Source organism: Pelophylax lessonae (assembly GCF_965119305.1).
Source record: "Pelophylax lessonae genome assembly, chromosome: 3".
Classification (NCBI taxonomy): domain Eukaryota; kingdom Metazoa; phylum Chordata; class Amphibia; order Anura; family Ranidae; genus Pelophylax; species Pelophylax lessonae.
Genome location: NC_138770.1, coordinates 52,106,461 through 52,126,981, shown reverse-complemented (window position 1 = coordinate 52,126,981; position 20,521 = coordinate 52,106,461). Strand labels below are relative to the sequence as shown.

Here is a 20,521-nt window from a genome sequence, read left to right as displayed (position 1 = left end):
ATTATCTTCCTAACAATAAATATACAATATTACTATAGTTACAATTATTTAAAAAAAAAGTTTAAAAAATGATATATATATATATATATGTATTTAGGTACTATTTTAGGAAATTTGCAGTTAAACATGTAAACATGTATATATTTTTTTAATTATTAAAATGTACAGATAAATAAAGATACAGTTGACATGTTTCAGTCTCCTATCTTCATTGAAGAACAGACTGTAGATGTCATCCTCCACAGAAGATTACAATGTAATGGACAGTGACAGCGCACGTTGTTCTCTGCTGCCCCCTGCAGGCCGCCGTAGTTGTAGTTCCCGCGGAGGATGCCGGGAGTTGTAGTCCTCAGTCCTGTGTTGGTTATGGAAGCTGTCTGTTAGGTAACATTTCTTCCTCCTCTACAGGTTCGTGTCCGTGTCCCCCATCCCCCCTCTTATCCTCTCTGCTCCGGGCTTGCAGTGTGTGTGTGTCTGCTGGGAACAGTAGTGGACGACAAGTCTCACCATGTCTTGCAGCCTATGGTGGGATTTGTAGTTCCCCCAGCAGCAGGGGGTGGGGGATGGGAGGAGAGTTCCTGGATGTGTGGTGGTCAAGGCATGGGGTAGGGAAGGGTTAGGACCCCTGACAGGTTTTCTTTTGGGTGTCTGTGGGGAGATTTCCTGTCCTGGAGACACAACATGTACAGATGTCCCCAATGGAAGATTTCCCAGCACTTCCTGTCCTGGTGACACATGTACAGGTGTCCCCAATGGAGGATTTCCCTTAATTTCCTGACCTGGAGACACAACATGTACAGGTGTCCCCAATGGAGGATTTCCCTTAATTTCCGGTCCTGGAGACACAACATGTTTAGGTGTCCCCAATGGAGGATTTCCCTTAATTTCCTGTCCTGGAGACACAACATGTACAGGTGTCCCCAATGGAGGAATTCCCTTAATTTCCTGTCCTGGAGACACAACATGTACAGGTGTCCCCAATGGAGGAATTCCCTTAATTTCCTGTCCTGGAGACACAACATATACAGGTGTCCCCAATGGAGGAATTCCCTTAATTTCCTGTCCTGGAGACACAACATGTATAGGTGTCCCCAATAGAGGAATCCTCTTAATTTCCTGTCCTGGAGACACAACATGTACAGGTGTCCCCAATGCAGGAATTCCCTTAATTTCCTGTCCTGGAGACACATGTACAGGTGTCCCCAATGGAGGAATTCCCTTAATTTCCTGTCCTGGAGACACAACATGTACAGGTGTCCCCAATGGAAGATTTCCCAGCACTTCCTGTCCTGGAGACACAACATGTACAGGTGTCCCCAATGGAGTATTTGCCTTAATTTCCTGTCCTGGAGACACAACATGTACAGGTGTCCCCAATGGAAGATTTCCCAGCACTTTCTGTCCTGGTGTCACATGTACAGGTGTCCCCAATGGAAGATTTCCCAGCACTTCCTGTCCTGGTGACACAACATGTACAGGTGTCCCCAATGGGGGAATTCTCTTAATTTCCTGTCCTGGAGACACAACATGTACAGGTGTCCCCAATGGAGGATTTGCCTTAATTTCCTGTCCTGGAGACACAACATGTACAATTGTCCCCAATGCAGGAATTCCCTTAATTTCCTGTCCGGGAGACACATGTACAGGTGTCCCCAATGGAGGAATTCCCTTAATTTCCTGTCCTGGAGACACAACATGTACAGGTGTCCCCAATAGAGGAATTCTCTTAATTTCCTGTCCTGGAGACACAACATGTACAATTGTCCCCAATGCAGGAATTCCCTTAATTTCCTGTCCGGGAGACACATGTACAGGTGTCCCCAATGGAGGAATTCCCTTAATTTCCTGTCCTGGAGACACAACATGTACAGGTGTCCCCAATGGAGGAATTCCCTTAATTTCCTGTCCTGGAGACACAACATGTACAGGTGTCCCCAATGGAAGATTTCCCAGCACTTCCTGTCCTGGAGACACAACATGTACAGGTGTCCCCAATGGAGGATTTGCCTTAATTTCCTGTCCTGGAGACACAACATGTACAGGTGTCCCCAATGGAAGATTTCCCAGCACTTTCTGTCCTGGTGTCACATGTACAGGTGTCCCCAATGGAAGATTTCCCAGCACTTCCTGTCCTGGTGACACAACATGTACAGGTGTCCCCAATGGGGGAATTCTCTTAATTTCCTGTCCTGGAGACACAACATGTACAGGTGTCCCCAATGGAGGATTTGCCTTAATTTCCTGTCCTGGAGACACAACATGTACAGGTGTCCCCAATGGAGGAATTCCCTTCATTTCCTGTCCTGGAGACACAACATGTACAGGTGTCCCCAATGGAAGTTTTTCCAACACTTTCTGTCCTGGTGACACAACATGTACAGGTGTCCCCAATGGAAGATTTCCTCGCACTTCCTGTCCTGGAGACACAACAGGAGGAAATCTCCTCAAAGCAAATATTCCCTCTTGGACGAAGGGATCCCCAGTGATAGATTTCCCAGCACTTCCTGTTGTGGTGACAACACAAACATTTTAGAATTCACATCCCTTCCTCTAAGACGGCACTGATTGATTAACATTGCTTTTGTTATGTCAAGCGACCTGGGGCGACACATAAGTGTGAATGGGCTCTTAGAGAGGATGGTCAACAATGAAATGTTAACTAGAAAATTACTTAGAACCCCCCAAACATTATATATATATATTTTAGCAGAGACCCTAGAGAATAAAATGGAGATGGTTGCAATATTTTTTATCACACTGTATTTGCGCAGTGGTCTTACAAACGCAATTTTTGGGGAAAAAAAGGAATTTTGTTTAAATTAAAAAATAAGAAAACAGTAAAGTTAGCCCAATTATTTCCCATAATGTGAATGATAATGTTACGCTGAGTAAATAAATACCCAACATGTCATGCTTCAAAACTGCGCACGCTCGCGGAATGGTGACAAACATCGGTAGTTAAAAATCCCCATAGGTGACATTTTAAAAATGTCTACAGGTTACCAGTTTGGAGTTACAGAGAAGGTCCAGGGCTAGAATTATTCCTCTCACTCTAACAATCGCGGCGATACCTCACATGTGTGGTTTGAACACCGTTTACATATGTGGGCGGGGCTTCCGTATGCGTTCACTTTTGTGCTAATGGGGGCGGGGCGTCCTAATTTTTTTTTTCCTATTTATTTTATCTTTTATTTTTACACAGTTTTTTTTAAAAAAATTATGACTTTTATTCCTATTACAAAGAATATAAACATCCCTTGTAATATAAATAAGCAGGACAGGTCCTCTTTAATGTGAGATCTGGGGTCAAAGAGACCTCAGTTATTTTCTGATATCACACTTTGTTTGATGTGATTTTCTGTTTTTATTTTTTTTCACTTGTATTTGAAATTCAATAAAAATTATTGATTGAAAAAAAAAAAAAATGGGCTCATTAAAGCCATTGCTAGGAAGTGACATATGCCTTTGCTTCAGTCCTCCAAGGCCATAGAGTCTAGTGGGGGCAATCTTGCCCTCACTCAACTTCCTGCCTAAGAGGACAGAACAACTGGATAGTTTTCTTTGCTACCAACATCTCTGGTAAGCAGGGAAAATGACTGAGGGGCAGCACCACGTGTGGGCGTTACCTATGCAAATATAGTCTGCTTAGGAACACCCACTCCTGCCAACATCCAACCATCAATGCATTTTGTTATTTACATAACTCCTCCCACTGCTTGTGTCAGATCTATCTATCTATCTATCTATCTATCTATCTATCTATCTATCTATCTATCTATCTATCCTCTTATAATCTATCTATCTATCTATCTATCTATCTATCTATCTATCTATCTATCTATCCTCTTATAATCTATCTATCTATCTATCTATCTATCTATCTATCTATCTATCTATCTATCTATCTATCTATCTATCTATAATATCTATCTATCTATCCTCTTATAATCTATCTATCTATCTATCTATCTATCTATCTATCTATCTATCTATCTATCTATCTATCTATCCTTGTATTATCTATCTATCTATCTATCTATCTATCTATCTATCTATCTATCTATCTATCTATCTATCTATCTATCTATCTATAATATCTATCTATCTATCCTCTTATAATCTATCTATCTATCTATCTATCTATCTATCTATCTATCTATCTATCTATCTATCTATCTATCCATCCTCTTATAATCTATATATCTATCTATCTATCCAACTATCTATCTATCTATCTATCTATCTATCTATCTATCTATCTATCTATCTATCTATCTATCTATCTATCTATCTATCTATCCATCCTCTTATAATCTATCTATCTATCTATCTATCCTCTTATAATCTATCTATCTATCTATCTATCTATCTATCTATCTATCTATCTATCTATCCATCCTCTTATAATCTATCTATCTATCTATCCATCTATCTATCTATCTATCTATCTATCTATCTATCTATCTATCTATCTATCTATCTATCTATCTATCTATCTATCTATCTATCCATCTATCTATCTATCCTCTTATAATCTATCTATCTATCTATCTATCTATCTATCTATCTATCTATCTATCTATCCAACTATCTATCTATCTATCTATCTATCTATCTATCTATCTATCTATCTATCTATCTATCTATCTATCTATCTATCCTTGTATTATCTATCTATCTAGCTATCTATCTATCTACAGTACTATATATCCTTGTATTATCTATCTATCTATCTATCTATCTATCCATCCTCTTATAATATATATATCTATCTATCTATCCAACTATCTATCTATCTATCTATCTATCTATCTATCTATCTATCTATCTATCCATCCTCTTATAATCTATCTATCTATCTATCTATCTATCTATCTATCTATCTATCTATCTATCTATCCTCTTATAATCTATCTATCTATCTATCTATCTATCTATCTATCTATCTATCTATCCTCTTATAATCTATCTATCTATCTATCTATCTATCTATCTATCTATCTATCTATCTACAGTACTATATATCCTTGTATTATCTATATTTCTATCTATCTATCTATCTATCTATCTATCTATCTATCTATCTATCTATCTATCTATCTATCTATCTATCTATCTATCTATCTATCTATCTATCTATCTATCTATCTATCACTGGGTGAGTATGTGGATATGTTAGTGGTGAGGTTGTGTAATGTCCTGTGTTGGGTCACATCTTCTCCTATCCTGTATATCAGTCTTTCTCAACCTTTTCAGCACAGAGGAACCCTTGAAATAATTTTCAGGTCTCAGGGAACCCCTGATAATAATGATTAAATCTACAACTCCTGATACATTAGTGTGACATTCAGTGGGATGAATGCTCCTCATACTTGTGGTCATTGGGAAGAATTACCCCCTTGTAGATAGATAAAAGGAACAACGGTGTCATTGGAAACTTATCTGAGAGGAAGAAATTGTCCATTGCCCAAGGAATCCCCAGCAACCTCAGGAGGAACCCTGGTTGAGAAACCCGGCTGTACACAATGTCATTTCTTCTTCCTTCCCCCACACTTCTTATTCCCTCCATTCTCCTCTGTAACATCTCCCATGGAAAGTGTTCTATCTGCTCCATAAGTGCACACAGTCTCTATTGATCCTGCCAGAAATCAGGTGGGCTGACAACATCCTGTGCTCTCTGCTTGTGCTGCACTGAAATCTCAAGCAGATGCAATAGCCCTATGCTGGACTACAGAACACCTCCCCCATGCATTATAGACATGAGAAGGGAGGGAGTATTCTGTAGTCCTGGCTCACTTTCTGCTTTCAGGTGACTACACTTGCTTCTCTGTAAGTACAGTGAGTGAGGGTTGTCACCCTAGGAAGGAAGTGTATTGCTGGCAGAATCACCAGGTGAACAATAAAAATGAATGCAGCTGAGCACCGGTATAGAGGAGCGGCTTTCTCACCCTAGGCTGCTTTTTCCGGATTTGGATTACAGAACACCTCCCCCCCCTCTCCTCATCTTCATAACCTTTTCTTTTCTTTTGCGCCTTTTCTTTTCCTTTCTTTCTTTTTTTTTCTTTTCTTTCTTACTTTTCTTTTCTTTCTCTTTTCTTACTTCCTTTTTCTTTTTTCTTTTCTTCTTTCCTTTTTCTTTTTTTTTTTTCTTCCTTTCTTTTTTTTTTCTTTTCTCCCCTTTCTTTTCTTTTCTTCCTGTTCTTTCTTTTCTTTTCTTTTCTTCATTCATTCTCTTCTCTTTTCTTTTCTTTTTTCTTTTCTTTTCTTCCTTCCTTTTCTTTTTCTTTCATTTCTTTTATTTCCTTCCTTCTCTTTTGTTCATTCTTTTTCTTTTCTTTTTTCTTTTGTTGTTTATTTTCTTCCTTCCCTTTCTTTTTCTTGTCTTTTCTTTTCTTTTCTCTTCCTTCCTTTTCTATTCTTTTCTGTTCTTTTCTTTTGCTCCTTTTCTTTTCCTTTCTTTCTTTTTTTTTCTTTTCTTTCTTACTTTTCTTTTCTTTCTCTTTTCTTACTTCCTTTTTCTTATTTCTTTTCTTCCTTCCTTTTTCTTTCTTTTTTCTTCCTTTCTTTTTTTTTCTTTTCTCCCCTTTCTTTTCTTTTCTTCCTGTTCTTTCTTTTCTTTTCTTCATTCATTCTCTTCTCTTTTTTCTTTTCTTTTCTTCCTTCCTTTTCTTTTTCTTTCATTTCTTTTATTTTCTTCCTTCTCTTTTGTTCATTCTTTTTCTTTTCTTTTTTCTTTTGTTGTTTATTTTCTTCCTTCCCTTTCTTTTTCTTGTCTTTTCTTTTCCCTTCCTTCCTTTTCTATTCTTTTCTGTTCTTTTCTTTTGCTCCTTTTCTTTTCCTTTCTTTCTTTTTTTTTTCTTTTCTTTCTTACTTTTCTTTTCTTTCTCTTTTCTTACTTCCTTTTTCTTTTTTCTTTTCTTCCTTCCTTTTTCTTTCTTTTTTCTTCCTTTCTTTTTTTTCTTTTCTCCCCTTTCTTTTCTTTTCTTCCTGTTCTTTCTTTTCTTTTCTTCATTCATTCTCTTCTCTTTTTTCTTTTCTTTTCTTTTCTTCCTTCCTTTTCTTTTTCTTTCATTTCTTTTATTTTCTTCCTTCTCTTTTGTTCATTCTTTTTCTTTTCTTTTTTCTTTTGTTGTTTATTTTCTTTCTTCCCTTTTTTTCTTGTCTTTTCTTTTCTCTTCCTTCCTTTTCTATTCTTTTCTGTTCTTTTCTTTTACTCCTTTTCTTTTCCTTTCTTCATACCTTTTTTTTCTTTTCTTCCTTCCTTTTCTTTTCTTTTTCTTTTTTTCCTTCTCTTTTCTTCCTTCCATTTCTTTTTTTCCTCTTCTTCCTTCTTTTTTTTTTCTTCCTTTCTTTCTTTTTTTTTTCTTTTCTTCCTTTACTTCTCGTTTCTTCCTTCCATTTCTTTTCCTTCATTTTCTTTTCATTTCATTTCTTTTCTTTCTCTCTTTTGTTCATTCTTTTTCTTTTTTTTTTCTTTTCTTTCTTCCTCCCCTTTCTTTTTTCTTTTTCTTCCTTCCTTTTAATTTTTTTTCTTTTTCGGTTCTTCTTTTTTTTCTTGTCTTCCTTCCTTTTTTTTCTTCTTTACTTTTCCTTTCTTCCTTCCTTTTCTTCATTCTTTTTTCTTTTCATTTTCCTTAGCTCGCACCCCTGCTGCAAACATTGGGCTGGATCTTGAGAGAAGTCATGAAAATATCGAAATACCTTGATGTCATCACTAGATCTCTGTTCTGCTCTGTACAATGCATGCAGATCATGGCTGGAGGGAGTAGTGTAGTGTTCCTAGGCCGGCTGTATTTGGATGTCGACCTCCCTAGGTAACGCCCACATGTGATGCTGAGCCTCCATGATTGAAAGAAATGAATGAAAGGGGCTGGCCAGAGACAAGCGGGGGGGGAAGGGGTAGAAACTGACGGCCCTCCAGCTGTTGCGGAACTACAAGTCCCATGATGCATTGCAAGGTTGACAATTACAAGCATGACTCCCACAGGCAGAGGCATGAAATGAGACCTGTAGTTCCGTAACAGCTTGAGGGCCACCAGTTTGACACCCCTGGGCTAGATGATGCTGGGCGTTGCTCAGGGAATGGGCTCTGATGCATATTGTGAGAAGCTCACAGTGTGCAGTGAAATCAGAGTAAGCCTGTAGAAGACTGTAGCCAATGCCGGAGGTCAGATTTAACATTGGAGCATAGGTTTGCTGAAAGGGAAGAAGCAAATTCATGAAGGGAACAAGCATCTCTCTTCCCCATATCTGTCCAAGTATGAAAATTGTGATCTCCCGTCCTTCTTGTGTGATTACAGAAGCTGTGAGTTTCCTGTTCTCATGCTGACTTCCTCCCGATTGCTCACCTCTCGAGTATTGCTGTTCCAGCTCTTCAGTGGCACGTTCATGGGAGATATGAGCTCCAAGACCGAGCTGCCCAACAAGGAGGCCTCTCTGGCCGGCCGTTCGGAGAAGATGAAAGCTTCAGGTCAGTGCGCTCAATTTTTGTATTTTGGAACTTCTATGGGCTCTTTCTTATGTGCCATTCCTCTGAAAACACATCTCTGGGAAGTTGATGGACTATAATGTCACCTCCTGACCACCTGTTTTATCCCATACGAGTGGCATGCCACCGCCCTTCAACTGCATGGACATCACATGGTCTGCATGGGCAGTTGGGGCGCGGCCCCATCAACTTTAATGAGTTGCGTTTGGCGGTGGTGCAGCAGAACACATTTTTGCTGTGACTCCATATCTTTGGGTGGGTGGTCAGGGACAGTAAAAACCCCGGCTCAACCGTCTGGTTCTACCACCCCTTGGTCACACATCTGAATGAGCCCTTTTGGTTCCCTAAACGATTTTAGACGATGTCTCCTGGATTGCTGTGGCAATAAGAAAAATATGTATTTTATGGTTCCAAATATTCTTTTGTACAGTACGATATTTGAATGTCTGTAAAGAAAACCGCTAACATCCACAGCAGAAGTGAGTGACCAGACTTGGAGTGGTCATCCATCTTCTAGGTCTCTTTTTGTTCTGAAGACCACGTCAGTGTGTTTATACCTAGTGACACCTGTGGAAAGGCCAGCATGGTGGCTTGCTTGGTGGTTAGTATTTTTGCCTGGCTGCACTTAGGGTCCTTGTTTCAAATCCCAACCAGCCCACTGTCTAAAGACATGCTAATAAGATAATTGGCTCCTGCCCAAAATGGCCCTAGTATGTGTAAGTACAGTATATGAGAACTTCATGTTTCTACCTCAGATCAGCCCAAATTCCTGATCCTTTATAACTCAGATCAGCCCCAAAAACTGCACCTTCACATCTCAGATCATCTCAATTCCTGCACCTTCACATCTCAGATCATCTCAATTCCTGCACCTTCAAACCTCAGATCATCTCAATTCCTGCACCTTCAAACCTCAGATCATCTCAATTCCTGCACCTTCAAACCTCAGATCATCTCAATTCCTGCACCTTCAGACCTCAGATCATTTAAATTCCTGCACCTTCACATCTCCGATCATCTCAATTCTTGCACCTTCAAACCTCAGGTCATCTCAATTCCTGCACCTTCACACTTCAGATCAGCCCCAATTCCTGCACGTTCACATCTCAGATCACCCCAATTCCTGCACCTTCAGACCTCAGATCATTTAAATTCCTGCACCTTCACATCTCCGATCATCTCAATTCCTGCACCTTCAAACATCAGGTCATCTCAATTCCTGCACCTTCAGACCTCAGATCATCTCAATTCCTGCACCTTCACACCTCAGATCATCTCAATTCCTGCACCTTCAAACCTCAGATCATCTCAATTCCTGCACCTTCACACTTCAGATCAGCCCCAATTCCTGCACATTCACATCTCAGATCATCCCAATTCCTGCACCTTCAGACCTCAGATCATCCCAATTCCTGCACCTTCAGACCTCAGATCATCTCAATTCCTGCACCTTCACACCTCAGATCATCTCAATTCATGCACCTTCAAACCTCAGATCATCTCAATTCCTGCACCTTCAAACCTCAGATCATCTCAATTCCTGCACCTTCATACCTCAGATCACCTCAATTCCTGCACCTTCATACCTCAGATCATCACAATTCCTGCACATTCAAACCTCAGATCATCTCAATTCCTGAACCTTCAAACCTCAGATCATCTCAATTCCTGCACCTTCAGACCTCAGATCACCTCAATTCCTGCACCTTCATACCTCAGATCATCACAATTCCTGCACATTCAAACCTCAGATCATCTCAATTCCTGAACATTCAAACCTCAGGTCATCTCAATTCCTGCACCTTCAAACATCAGGTCATCTCAATTCCTGCACCTTCAAACCTCAGATCATCTTCATGTTTCTACCTCAGGTCAGCCCAAATTCCTGATCCTTTATCACTCAGAGCAGCCTCAATTCCTGCACCTTCAAACCTCAGGTCATCTCAATTCCTGCACCTTCAAACCTCAGATCATCTCAATTCCTGCACCTTCAAACCTCAGATCATCTCAATTCCTGCACCTTCAAACCTCAGATCAGCCACCAATTCCTGAACCTTCAAACCTCAGATCATCTCAATTCCTGCACCTTCAGACCTCAGATCACCTCAATTCCTGCACCTTCATACCTCAGATCATCTCAATTCCTGCACATTCAAACCTCAGATCATCTCAATTCCTGCACCTTCAAACCTCAGATCAGCCACCAATTTCTGAACCTTCAAACCTCAGATCATCTCAATTCCTGCACCTTCAAACCTCAGATCAGCCACCAATTTCTGAACCTTCAAACCTCAGATCATCTCAATTCCTGCACCTTCAGACCTCAGATCACCTCAATTCCTGCACCTTCATACCTCAGATCATCACAATTCCTGCACATTCAAACCTCAGATCATCTCAATTCCTGCACCTTCATACCTCAGATCATCACAATTCCTGCACATTCAAACCTCAGATCATCTCAATTCCTGCACCTTCAAACCTCAGGTCAGCCATTAATTCCTGAACCTTCAAACCTCAGATCATCTCAATTCCTGCACCTTCAGACCTCAGATCACCTCAATTCCTGCACCTTCAAACCTCAGAGTAGCCACCAATTCCTGCACATTTATACCTTAGATCAGCCCTAATTCCTGCACCAGTGGCAGAACTACCAGGGTCGCAGTAGTCACACTTTCGACTGGGCCCTGGAGTTCCGCCACATGGGGGGGCCCGCCGTTCTGTAACCGTGAGGGAAGGAGGTGGTCACTGCCAGAGAAGGAGGCCCGCCCCAGCCCGCTCGTTCTGTCACTGCGAGAGGAGGGGGCCCACGCCCGCCCGATCTGTCAATGCAAGGGGAGGGGGCGGTCACTGCGAGAGGATGGGACCCACGCCCGCCAGCCCACCCGTTTTGTCAGTGGCTCAGAGCCTGTACTGACAGTCCCTCCTTCCTCACACAGATATAGGACAGCCAATCTTCTCCTCCCAACCCTCTCCTGTGTGCACCGTGGGAAGTGTGAATGATCACATTCAGCTGCTGAGCTTCACCCTTCCCACGGTGCACACAGGAGAGGGGTGGGAGGAGAAGGAGAAGATCGGCAGTCTTCTATCTGTGCAAGGGAGGAGGGACTGTCAGTGCAGGCTCTGAGTCTGAGCTGTATGAGAGACACTCTCAGCTCAGAGTACTGCTGATGGGCACTGATAGGCAGCATTAATGAGCACTGATATGCAGCATTGATGGACATTGATGAGCACTGATAGGCAGCACTTATGGGCACTGATATGCAGCATTGATGAGCACTGATAGGCATCACTGATAGGCATTGATGGGCACTGATAGGCAGCTTTGATGAGCACTGATAGGCAGCACTGATGGGCATTGATGGGCACTGATAGGCAGCTTTGATGATCACTGATAGGCATCACTGATAGGCATTGATGGGCACTGATAGGCATTGATGGGCACTGATATGCAGCTTTGATGGGCACTGATAGGCAGCTTTGATGAGCACTGATAGGCATTGATGGGCACTGATAGGCAGCTTTGATGAGCACTGATAGGCGGCATTGATGAGCACTGATAGGTGGCACTGATAGGCGGTATTGATGATCACTGATTGGTGGCACTGCTAGGCGGCATTCATGAGCACTGATAGGCAGCACTAATGGGCACTAATAGGCGGCATTCATGAGCACTGATAGGTAGAACTGATAGGCAGCACTGATGGGGCTGCACTGATAATCAGGACACCAATCCTGATTATCAGTGTAAACAATGTACTGACAGTCTTGCTGGGTAATGGCTCTCCTTTCCTCACACAGACACAGAGTGCCGATAACCGATAAATCTGTTTACATATGATCAGCTGATCTCATGGTAAAGGGCCGCTGTGATTGTTCAAAGAACACAGCACACAGAGCATGCTGGATGCATGCCCCAGGGGGCACATGGGAGGCAGGATTCTGGGGAGATGTCCATGGACGCCCTCCCAGAACTGGAAGCTTGGAGCTCAGATAGAAGGATAGGGGGGGGGGGCAGGGGGGGCCCTTCATGGTTTCTTGCATCGGGGACCTGAAAGTTCTAGTTACACCTCTGTCCTGCACCTTTAGACCTTATTCACCCCAATTCCTGCACCTGTAAACCTTAGGTCAGCCCCAATTCCCGAACCTTCACACCTCAAATCAGCCCCATTTCCTGAACCTTCAAACCCCAGGTCACCCCAATTCCTGAACCTTCATACCTCAGATCAGTCCCAATTCCTGCACCTTCACACCTCAGATCACCCCAATTCCTGCACCTTCACACCTCGGATCAGCCCAATTCCTGCACCTTCACACCTCATATCAGTCTTAATTCCTGAACCTTTGCATCTCAGATCACCCCAATTCCTGCACCTTCACACCTCAGATCAGCCCCAATTCCTGCACCCTCACACCTCAGATCAGCCCCAATTCCTGCACCCTCACACCTCAGATCAGCCCCAATTCCTGCACCCTCACACCTCAGATCAGCCCCAATTCCTGCACCCTCACACCTCAGATCAGCCCCAATTCCTGCACTATCACACCTCAGATCACCCCAATTCCTGCACCTTCACACCTCAGATCACCCCAATTCCTGCACCCTCACACCTCAGATCAGCCCCAATTCCTGCACCCTCACACCTCAGATCAGCCCCAATTCCTGCACCTTCACACCTCAGATCACCCCAATTCCTGCACCTTCACACCTCAGATCACCCCAATTCCTGCACCTTCACACCTCAGATCACCCCAATTCCTGCACCTTCACACCTCAGATCAGCCCCAATTCCTGCACCTTCACACCTCAGATCACCCCAATTCCTGCACCTTCACACCTCAGATCAGTCCCATTTCCTGCACCTTCACACCTCAGACCACACAAATTCCTGCACCTTCACACCTCAGATCACCCCAATTCCTGCACCTTCACACCTCAGATCACCCCAATTCCTGCACCTTCACACCTCAGATCACCCCAATTCCTGCACCTTCACACCTCAGATCAGCCCCAATTCCTGCACCTTCACACCTCAGATCACCCCAATTCCTGCACCTTCACACCTCAGACCACACAAATTCCTGCACCTTCACACCTCAGATCACCCCAATTCCTGCACCTTCACACCTCAGATCAGCCCCAATTCCTGCACCTTCACACCTCAGATCACCCCAATTACTGCACCTTCACACCTCAGATCACCCCAATTACTGCACCTTCACACCTCAGATCATCCCAATTCCTGCACCTTCATACTTCATTCCCCCCAATTTCTGCACCTTCACACCTCAGATTATCCCTAATTCCTCCATCTTCAGACCTGTGATCAGCCTCAGGTTTTGCACTTTCACACCTCAGATGAGCCTCCATTCCTGTGCTTTTGGACCTCAGATCAGCCCAACCGTTATACCAAGTTCCATTCAGCTGCCCATCCATCTAAAGACACCTGGATCCACCGATGTGACCATGGGGCAAGAGAGCAGTTTTTTTTAATCTCCCTAATTTTTGTGACCTTTAAGCGTGTTTTTTTAGGTTATGTAATAGAAATGGCAATATAACGTTTGCGCCAGATCCAGTCCAGCTATCTGCAGTGTCTATAAAGTAATATCTTGTACTTGTCCCAGGTTTTAGGGTCAATTTTCTACCTAAATCTTCTTGATAATTTGTAACCAGGTTTACCTGTATGCTTCCTATGGACAAGAGCATTTTTTTACACTTCTTCTATTGGCCTGTTTGATTTGGTGATTTGATTGTTTGATTTGGTGAAATTATTTTATTTTTTTTTATTCAACCTATAGAAAAAACATACATCTAAAGAAGTTTTAAGTAAAAAAAAAAAAAAAAAATATATATATATATTTATATAATTATTTTTCAGTATTGTGGTCAGGAGGGTCCAGCTTTTCTTATGTGGTAGACATGTCCAAAAGTAAAAAGGTTTTGGATACGCACTTATAATCTCCTACCCATGTAAACCTCATATAAAATCTCCACGTCTGCCATTACTGGGCCACCCAGTTGAGGGGGAGTGGGGACACACGAGAAGATTGATGCAGTTATTTTAGTGGCAGCAAGAATTTAAATTGTTGAAGGCCAAATTGTCAAGGATCATGGTTAATGAACGCCTCTCGGCTAACTTGCATGATAAAATTGTCTTCTTTGAGAAAATATGGGATCCTGGAGCAAACATGTATCTGGTGCTTCTTGAACCATCTGTAAGGGCAACAACCTGAAATCGGTTGTTTTACTCGTAATCAACACAGTTCTCTTCCCTTTCTTCTCCTTTTCTATCTTTTAGTTGCCTCAAGTCATTCCCTCAAATTTTAGAACATTATCTGGTTATATACTTGGTTTGTGTGGGCCTGAGGCCCAAAAGTCTACACTTTGGCTAAACTGGGTGGTCTAAGGGTCTCTCAGGTGCCGTTGGTTTGTGCGCGCTCTTTCTACATATGTACCATGGGACTTCTTGAGTTTACACTCTCTGTATTACATCTTGGGAATGCTGTAGTTAACCCATTTCTTCTAATGTCTCTATCCCTCTGTAAAGAGTAAGAGCCGGTTCACACTGAGGCGATTTGACTTCGGGGGGCGACCTGTGAAGTCGCGTGCACCGCGACTTCGGCGCGACTTGCAGGGACTTCACATAATGGAAGTCTATGCAAGTCGCTTCCAGGTCGCCCTAAAGTAGTACAGGACCCTTTTTATAAGTCGGAGCGACTTGTGTCGCTCCTATTAGAACGGGTCCTGTACTACTCAATGGACCGCGACCGACTGCGACTTGTCAGGCTGACAAGTCGCCTGACAAGTCGCGCTAGTCTGAATGGGCTCTTATTGTCAACTGCTGTTATGTACAATAACGTTTGTACTCATTGTTCCCCTTTTTGAAATATTCAATACAAATTAATGACAGAGAAAAAAAATAATATTGTCACTGTAGATAAAGATATCATTTGTCCTGTTTTTAAAATTGCTCTAAATTGATGATTTTGGTACAAATCATGACAAAGTTATTTATACAGATTCAATTAAAGAGGTTGTAAACCCATACGAAAATTATTATGTTTTTTTTTTCGACCTGAAAGAGAAACACATAATGAGTTAGTATGCATCGCATACTAGCTCATTATGAAATACTTACCTTAGAACGAGCCCCCGCCGTGCCGCCCGCTTACCTGTATGATGGGCGACATGTCCAGTCTCCCGTCTTTCGGGATCGCGGCATCCAGCCATCTGATTGGCCGGAGCCACAGTGACATCACTCCCGCGCACGCGGACGGTCACGGCACGGGGCTCTGAAGGAACGGCACCAGCGGCCGTTCCTTCAGAGCGCATGCGCCAGTGCAGAGGAGGGTTTACTTCCTCTTTAATACTTCTTTTCAATTTTGAAATCTTTTTTTATATGTGACATAAAAAAAATCATGAACAAAACAAATATAAATTAAAAAAAAATTTAGTTAATGATAGTTACAAATATATTAATTAAAAAAATCACGAAAAATAATAGTTCTGGGAAGAAGGAGTTATTTAGAATTGATTAGGGTGAAGTAAGGGTGCCAGGAAACCAAACCACACGAAGATGCGAGTAAAATAAAGCAGTTTATTAGGGCAACAACAATAAATGCACAGCAAGAGTGAGGAGCGAAATCAGGAACAGTTGGGGTCAAGTCCAGAGCGGGTAGTCATCCAAGCCGGGATCGAGTCTAGAAGCGGCTAGTCATCCAAGTTGGGGTTGAGTCCAGAGGTGGGTCGTCTGCCGATGCCTGGTCATCAGCCGATACCGGGTCATCTGCCGATGCAGGATCGAGAGCCAGGAAAGCCGCAGCCAAGCCAGGTCATGCACGGAGGAACACGGAGAACAGAAGACTGCTGGCTGTGATGCACCTTGGAGCACAAACACAAGGTTAAGGGACTGCAAGCCAACAGGCGATATATATAGTCAGGTGTGCAACATCACCACTGAGCGAAGCCCAGGCAAGTGATGATGCAAACAGAGTTAATAAAAGACAGCAGTCTGCACATGTCCAAGATGGCTGCCAACAGGAAAGCAAGGTAAGACCTTGAAAAAGAGTTAATGCAAGATAAAACAGAAAACACATTTAGTTATTTTTTATTTAAGTTATCAGAATGCAAATGCAGTGAATGGCCATTTTGTCCATGACTGAGGGGTCTCAATGTGTGCAGTTAGCAGTGTAGTGTGCATATCAATTAGAATAGGATGAGGGCATAGATTGTTAGCTTTGCTGTGCTGCGACTGGCATAAAATCTTTTGGCGCTTTCTTCTAAGAGTTGTGGAATATGAATTTATTTATTATGGGTACGTATAGCGCCATCAATTTATGCAGCGCTTTACACATATACTGTATATTGTACATTCACATCAGTCCCTCAAGGAGCTTACAATCTAACATCCCTAACGTACATGCCCATACCAGGGCCAACTGATACAGCAGCCAATTAACCACCAGCATGTCTTTGGAGTGTGAGAGGAAACGGGAGTACCTGGAGGAAACCTACACAGGCATAGGGAGAACATGCAAACTCCAGGCAGGTAGTGCTGTAAATTAGGATTCGAACCGACGACCCTTAAATTGGAACTCTATTGTGCAATACTCTTACCAACCCAGGTTCTCCCCTTTGTCCTCCTTGGTTACCTGTAGTTATGTAATATAAAAACGTATTATTAACACCTTAACAAAATCAATTAAAAGTCACCGTCTGCAGATGATGGGTGGAAAGAAGCTCAGAATAACTTTTGCATGGGAATAATTGACGCAAATTGCAATTACATCTTCTGAACATAACATCTGAACATTGACATCTACATCTTCTGAACATAAATCCGGAACCATAATATCTAATGCTCCTGGCTCCTCCAGCCTTTGAGTACTTCCTTAGCAAGCAGCTTGCTGGGGGGTTGGGGTACTCAAAAGCTGGAGGAGCCAGGAGCTGCCCCAGAACTGAATGTCCCAAATATCGGGGCGACACAAAATGTGCATCCCTGCAAAAGTGAATGGGCTGACAAAAGCCCAGGCGCCAGCACACAATTTCTACCCAATAAGGCATCCTGGCACCTGGTATTGGTCGAGCCTTGCATTAAGGTAAAAAACCTTTAGCCTTAACAACCACTTTAATATAATATATGTCTAAACGGTCTTCAAAATCCCTAAACTGAGTCCAAGGTATTTAAGAAATGTCAAGTGGAATAATAAGAGATGTAACTGGTTTCTTCAATGCTGTCTCACCAGCTTTCTCTTTTTCCAACCTTCATAACTTAATGATTACGTATTTTTATTGTTTCTCTTGCTTGCTTTGTCTTTTGTCTACCAATAATAACTCAGCCATGACTGTGTTTCCGGTTTCTAAATGCTTGAGTGTTTGTCACCTTGAATCACCAATTCTCAACCTGGTTTCATCTAGAGGTTGCAATGGTTCCTTCAGCTGTGGTTGATTGGGTTTTATATTTTGTCTACCTTTTATGACCGAGCTATGACCATGTTCCCTGATTCTAAATCTGTAAGTGTTTGACAACTTGAATCACCAATTCTCAACCAGGTTTCCTCTAGAGGTTGCTATGGTTCCTTCAGCTGTGGTTGATTGGGTTTTATCCTTTTTCTACTTTTAATGATCGATCCATGACCATGTTTGTAAATGCTTGAGTGTTTGTCACCTTGAATCACCAACTCTTAAACTGGTTTCCACTAGAGGTTGCTATGGTTAATTGGGTTTTATCTTTTGTCTACTTTTTATGACCGAGCCATGACCACATCCTCTGTTTCTAAATGCATGAGAGTTTGTCACCTTGGATGACTAATTCTCAACCTAGTTTCCTCTAGAGGCTGCTATGGTTCCTTCAGCTATGGTTGATTGGGTTTTATTTTTTGTCTGCTTTTATGACTGAGCCATTAACATATTCCCTGTTTTTAAATGTGTGAGAATTTGTCGCCTTGAATCACCCATTCTCAACCGGGCTTCTGTGAAATCCCAGAGGATGTTTAAGGTTCATTGAGTTGTGGCCGATTGTTCCCCTATTTGAGGGTGCCGGCATAATTCCAAGACCAAGAACACTTGGAACTATAAATTGGTTCTAGCAGGGGTTCTCCAAGACCTAAACATTATTTTAAGGGTTCCTTTGAGGTATAAAGGTTGAAAGAAGCTGTTTTATTGAGAGCCAATGTTTGGCGTGGATTGTGCGCCATCTTTTGGTTATCCTTGTTTCTTTTCCAGATCCAACCTCCCATTCTGTCTATGAAAAGTCTCTTGAGTACAAGACCATGCTTTGTTGTGGTATAGACTTGAAAGACCCTACGGCTTTAGTAGTCTCCATCTAAAGTTAGATCATGCTTATTATTACTTTTCTGAGCCTTGGTATCATCTTACTTGACCTTCACCCTTAAACTTTTAAAACATGGCAGAGTGCTGGAGAACTTTTTGATTTCTTTTTAAAACGAATGGTCCCCTACCATTGTGCACCTTCCTTGTTGGTTTTAGTGATTGAGCATTTATCGGTTTATTATACCACATGAGGTCCATTCTTAAAGAAGTCCAGTGGATAGGTGTCTACATCCTCTGAATTCAGAAATCCAGAACCAGTATATTATATATGTATAAAATGCAAATTTTCATGGTGAGCAGGATTGAAGACTTAAAGTGAAAATAATTATTTTTTTTTTATTTCTAAAATAAGAAACATGTCATACTTACAGAAAAAAGTACCGTGTTAAGAGGCCCTTACCCCTAATTGTTATACAAAATAGAAGGACAGAAAAAAGTGGGGCTTTGCGGGCCAATGGGAGGAGAAGGTCACACCAAAACCAATATATAAAACAATTTACATTTTATTAAATTTACAAATAAAAAACATGGGCGGTCACGCACATGTTGGCAAAGACAAGACACATAGAAAGAATTATATATAAAACCAATTAATAAGAGTCATTAGGGTAGAAATACATCCCAAAAGGGGGAAACCAAAGCCTGTATAGGATGGAGGGTAGGTCTCAGATGGAGCGCGGTCAATGTAGGTTCCCAGCAAGCTGACGTGTTTCGCTCAAGGCTTCCTCAGGGCCAGAGAGACCTTGACAGACCGGTATTTCCTTTTTAATGACTCAGGAGGTGACAGATTACGGCAAAACGCAGGACAGCAACATTGGTGACTCAATACTCATATATAGCATCCGAAGTTCATATCTATTCTCGTGTCTGTATGTGGGTAAGTATCCAGCACCTTAATCAATGTCGGGGGGCCGCTTTGTATACTATACAGGGTAGTAGCCCATTATAGCCAGGTAGAGGGGAATTCACTGCTACATCCAAATATCCGGAGGATCCAATGATCAACACTCTAGTGGCAACACTTCATATGTCCAATTTCAGCTTCCTCCTCACTCAAGCAGATCGGATAGAATCGTTTTTTTGTGTATATGCAGAGAGGGGTATCCGATGATTGCAGCCTATCTGCAATATATAGATGGCTTCAGGCAGGTACAACACACCGTCACAACATCCTATTTTAGGGAGGCCTTGGGTACCAACATGTACCGAACCATCAATAGTCCTTCAGTGTAATTCACGCCGACGAGCCTGCCCATGTCATACTTACCTGCTCTGTGCAATGGTGAACAGAGTAGCCCTGATCCTCCTCTTCTGGGGTCCCCCGCTGGCACTCCTGGCTCTTCCAGCCCTTGAGTACCCCCCTTAACAAGGCGCTAAGCAGCAGCAAACAACTCCTAACAAAATAAAGAAAATCAAGCATTGTGAGCTTTTAGGTAGACGAGGCACAGGGGAGTTAGGAAGTGCTATACGTGGAGTCTTGGGGACTGACTGTCCTTTTATCCTCCGTATCAGGGCAAAAATGCCATTCCAAAAGCCACGAATCCTAGGGCATTCCCACCAAATATGGCACATTGTCCCCAACATCTGACAGCCTCAGTAACACAAAGGCAATACAGAGGGGTACATTTTAACCAGTTGAGTGTGATTGAACATTTATCGGTTTTGTTTAATATACCTCATATGTTACAGAAGTCCACCCT

At 42.1% G+C, this 20,521-nt stretch overlaps 1 protein-coding gene across 1 annotated transcript in view; it reads left to right on the top strand.

Moving 5' to 3' along the window:
• Positions 1 to 340: 340 nt before the first annotated feature.
• MSRA (methionine sulfoxide reductase A) overlaps positions 341 to 20,521 on the top strand; it is a 581,463-nt gene continuing 561,282 nt past the window's right edge. The window contains exons 1-2 of the mRNA XM_082249518.1: positions 341 to 412; positions 8,304 to 8,470. Coding sequence (XP_082105644.1) covers positions 8,323 to 8,470 — 148 coding nt within the window. The 5' untranslated portion in view covers positions 341 to 412; positions 8,304 to 8,322. The remainder of the gene's footprint in view (positions 413 to 8,303; positions 8,471 to 20,521) is intronic.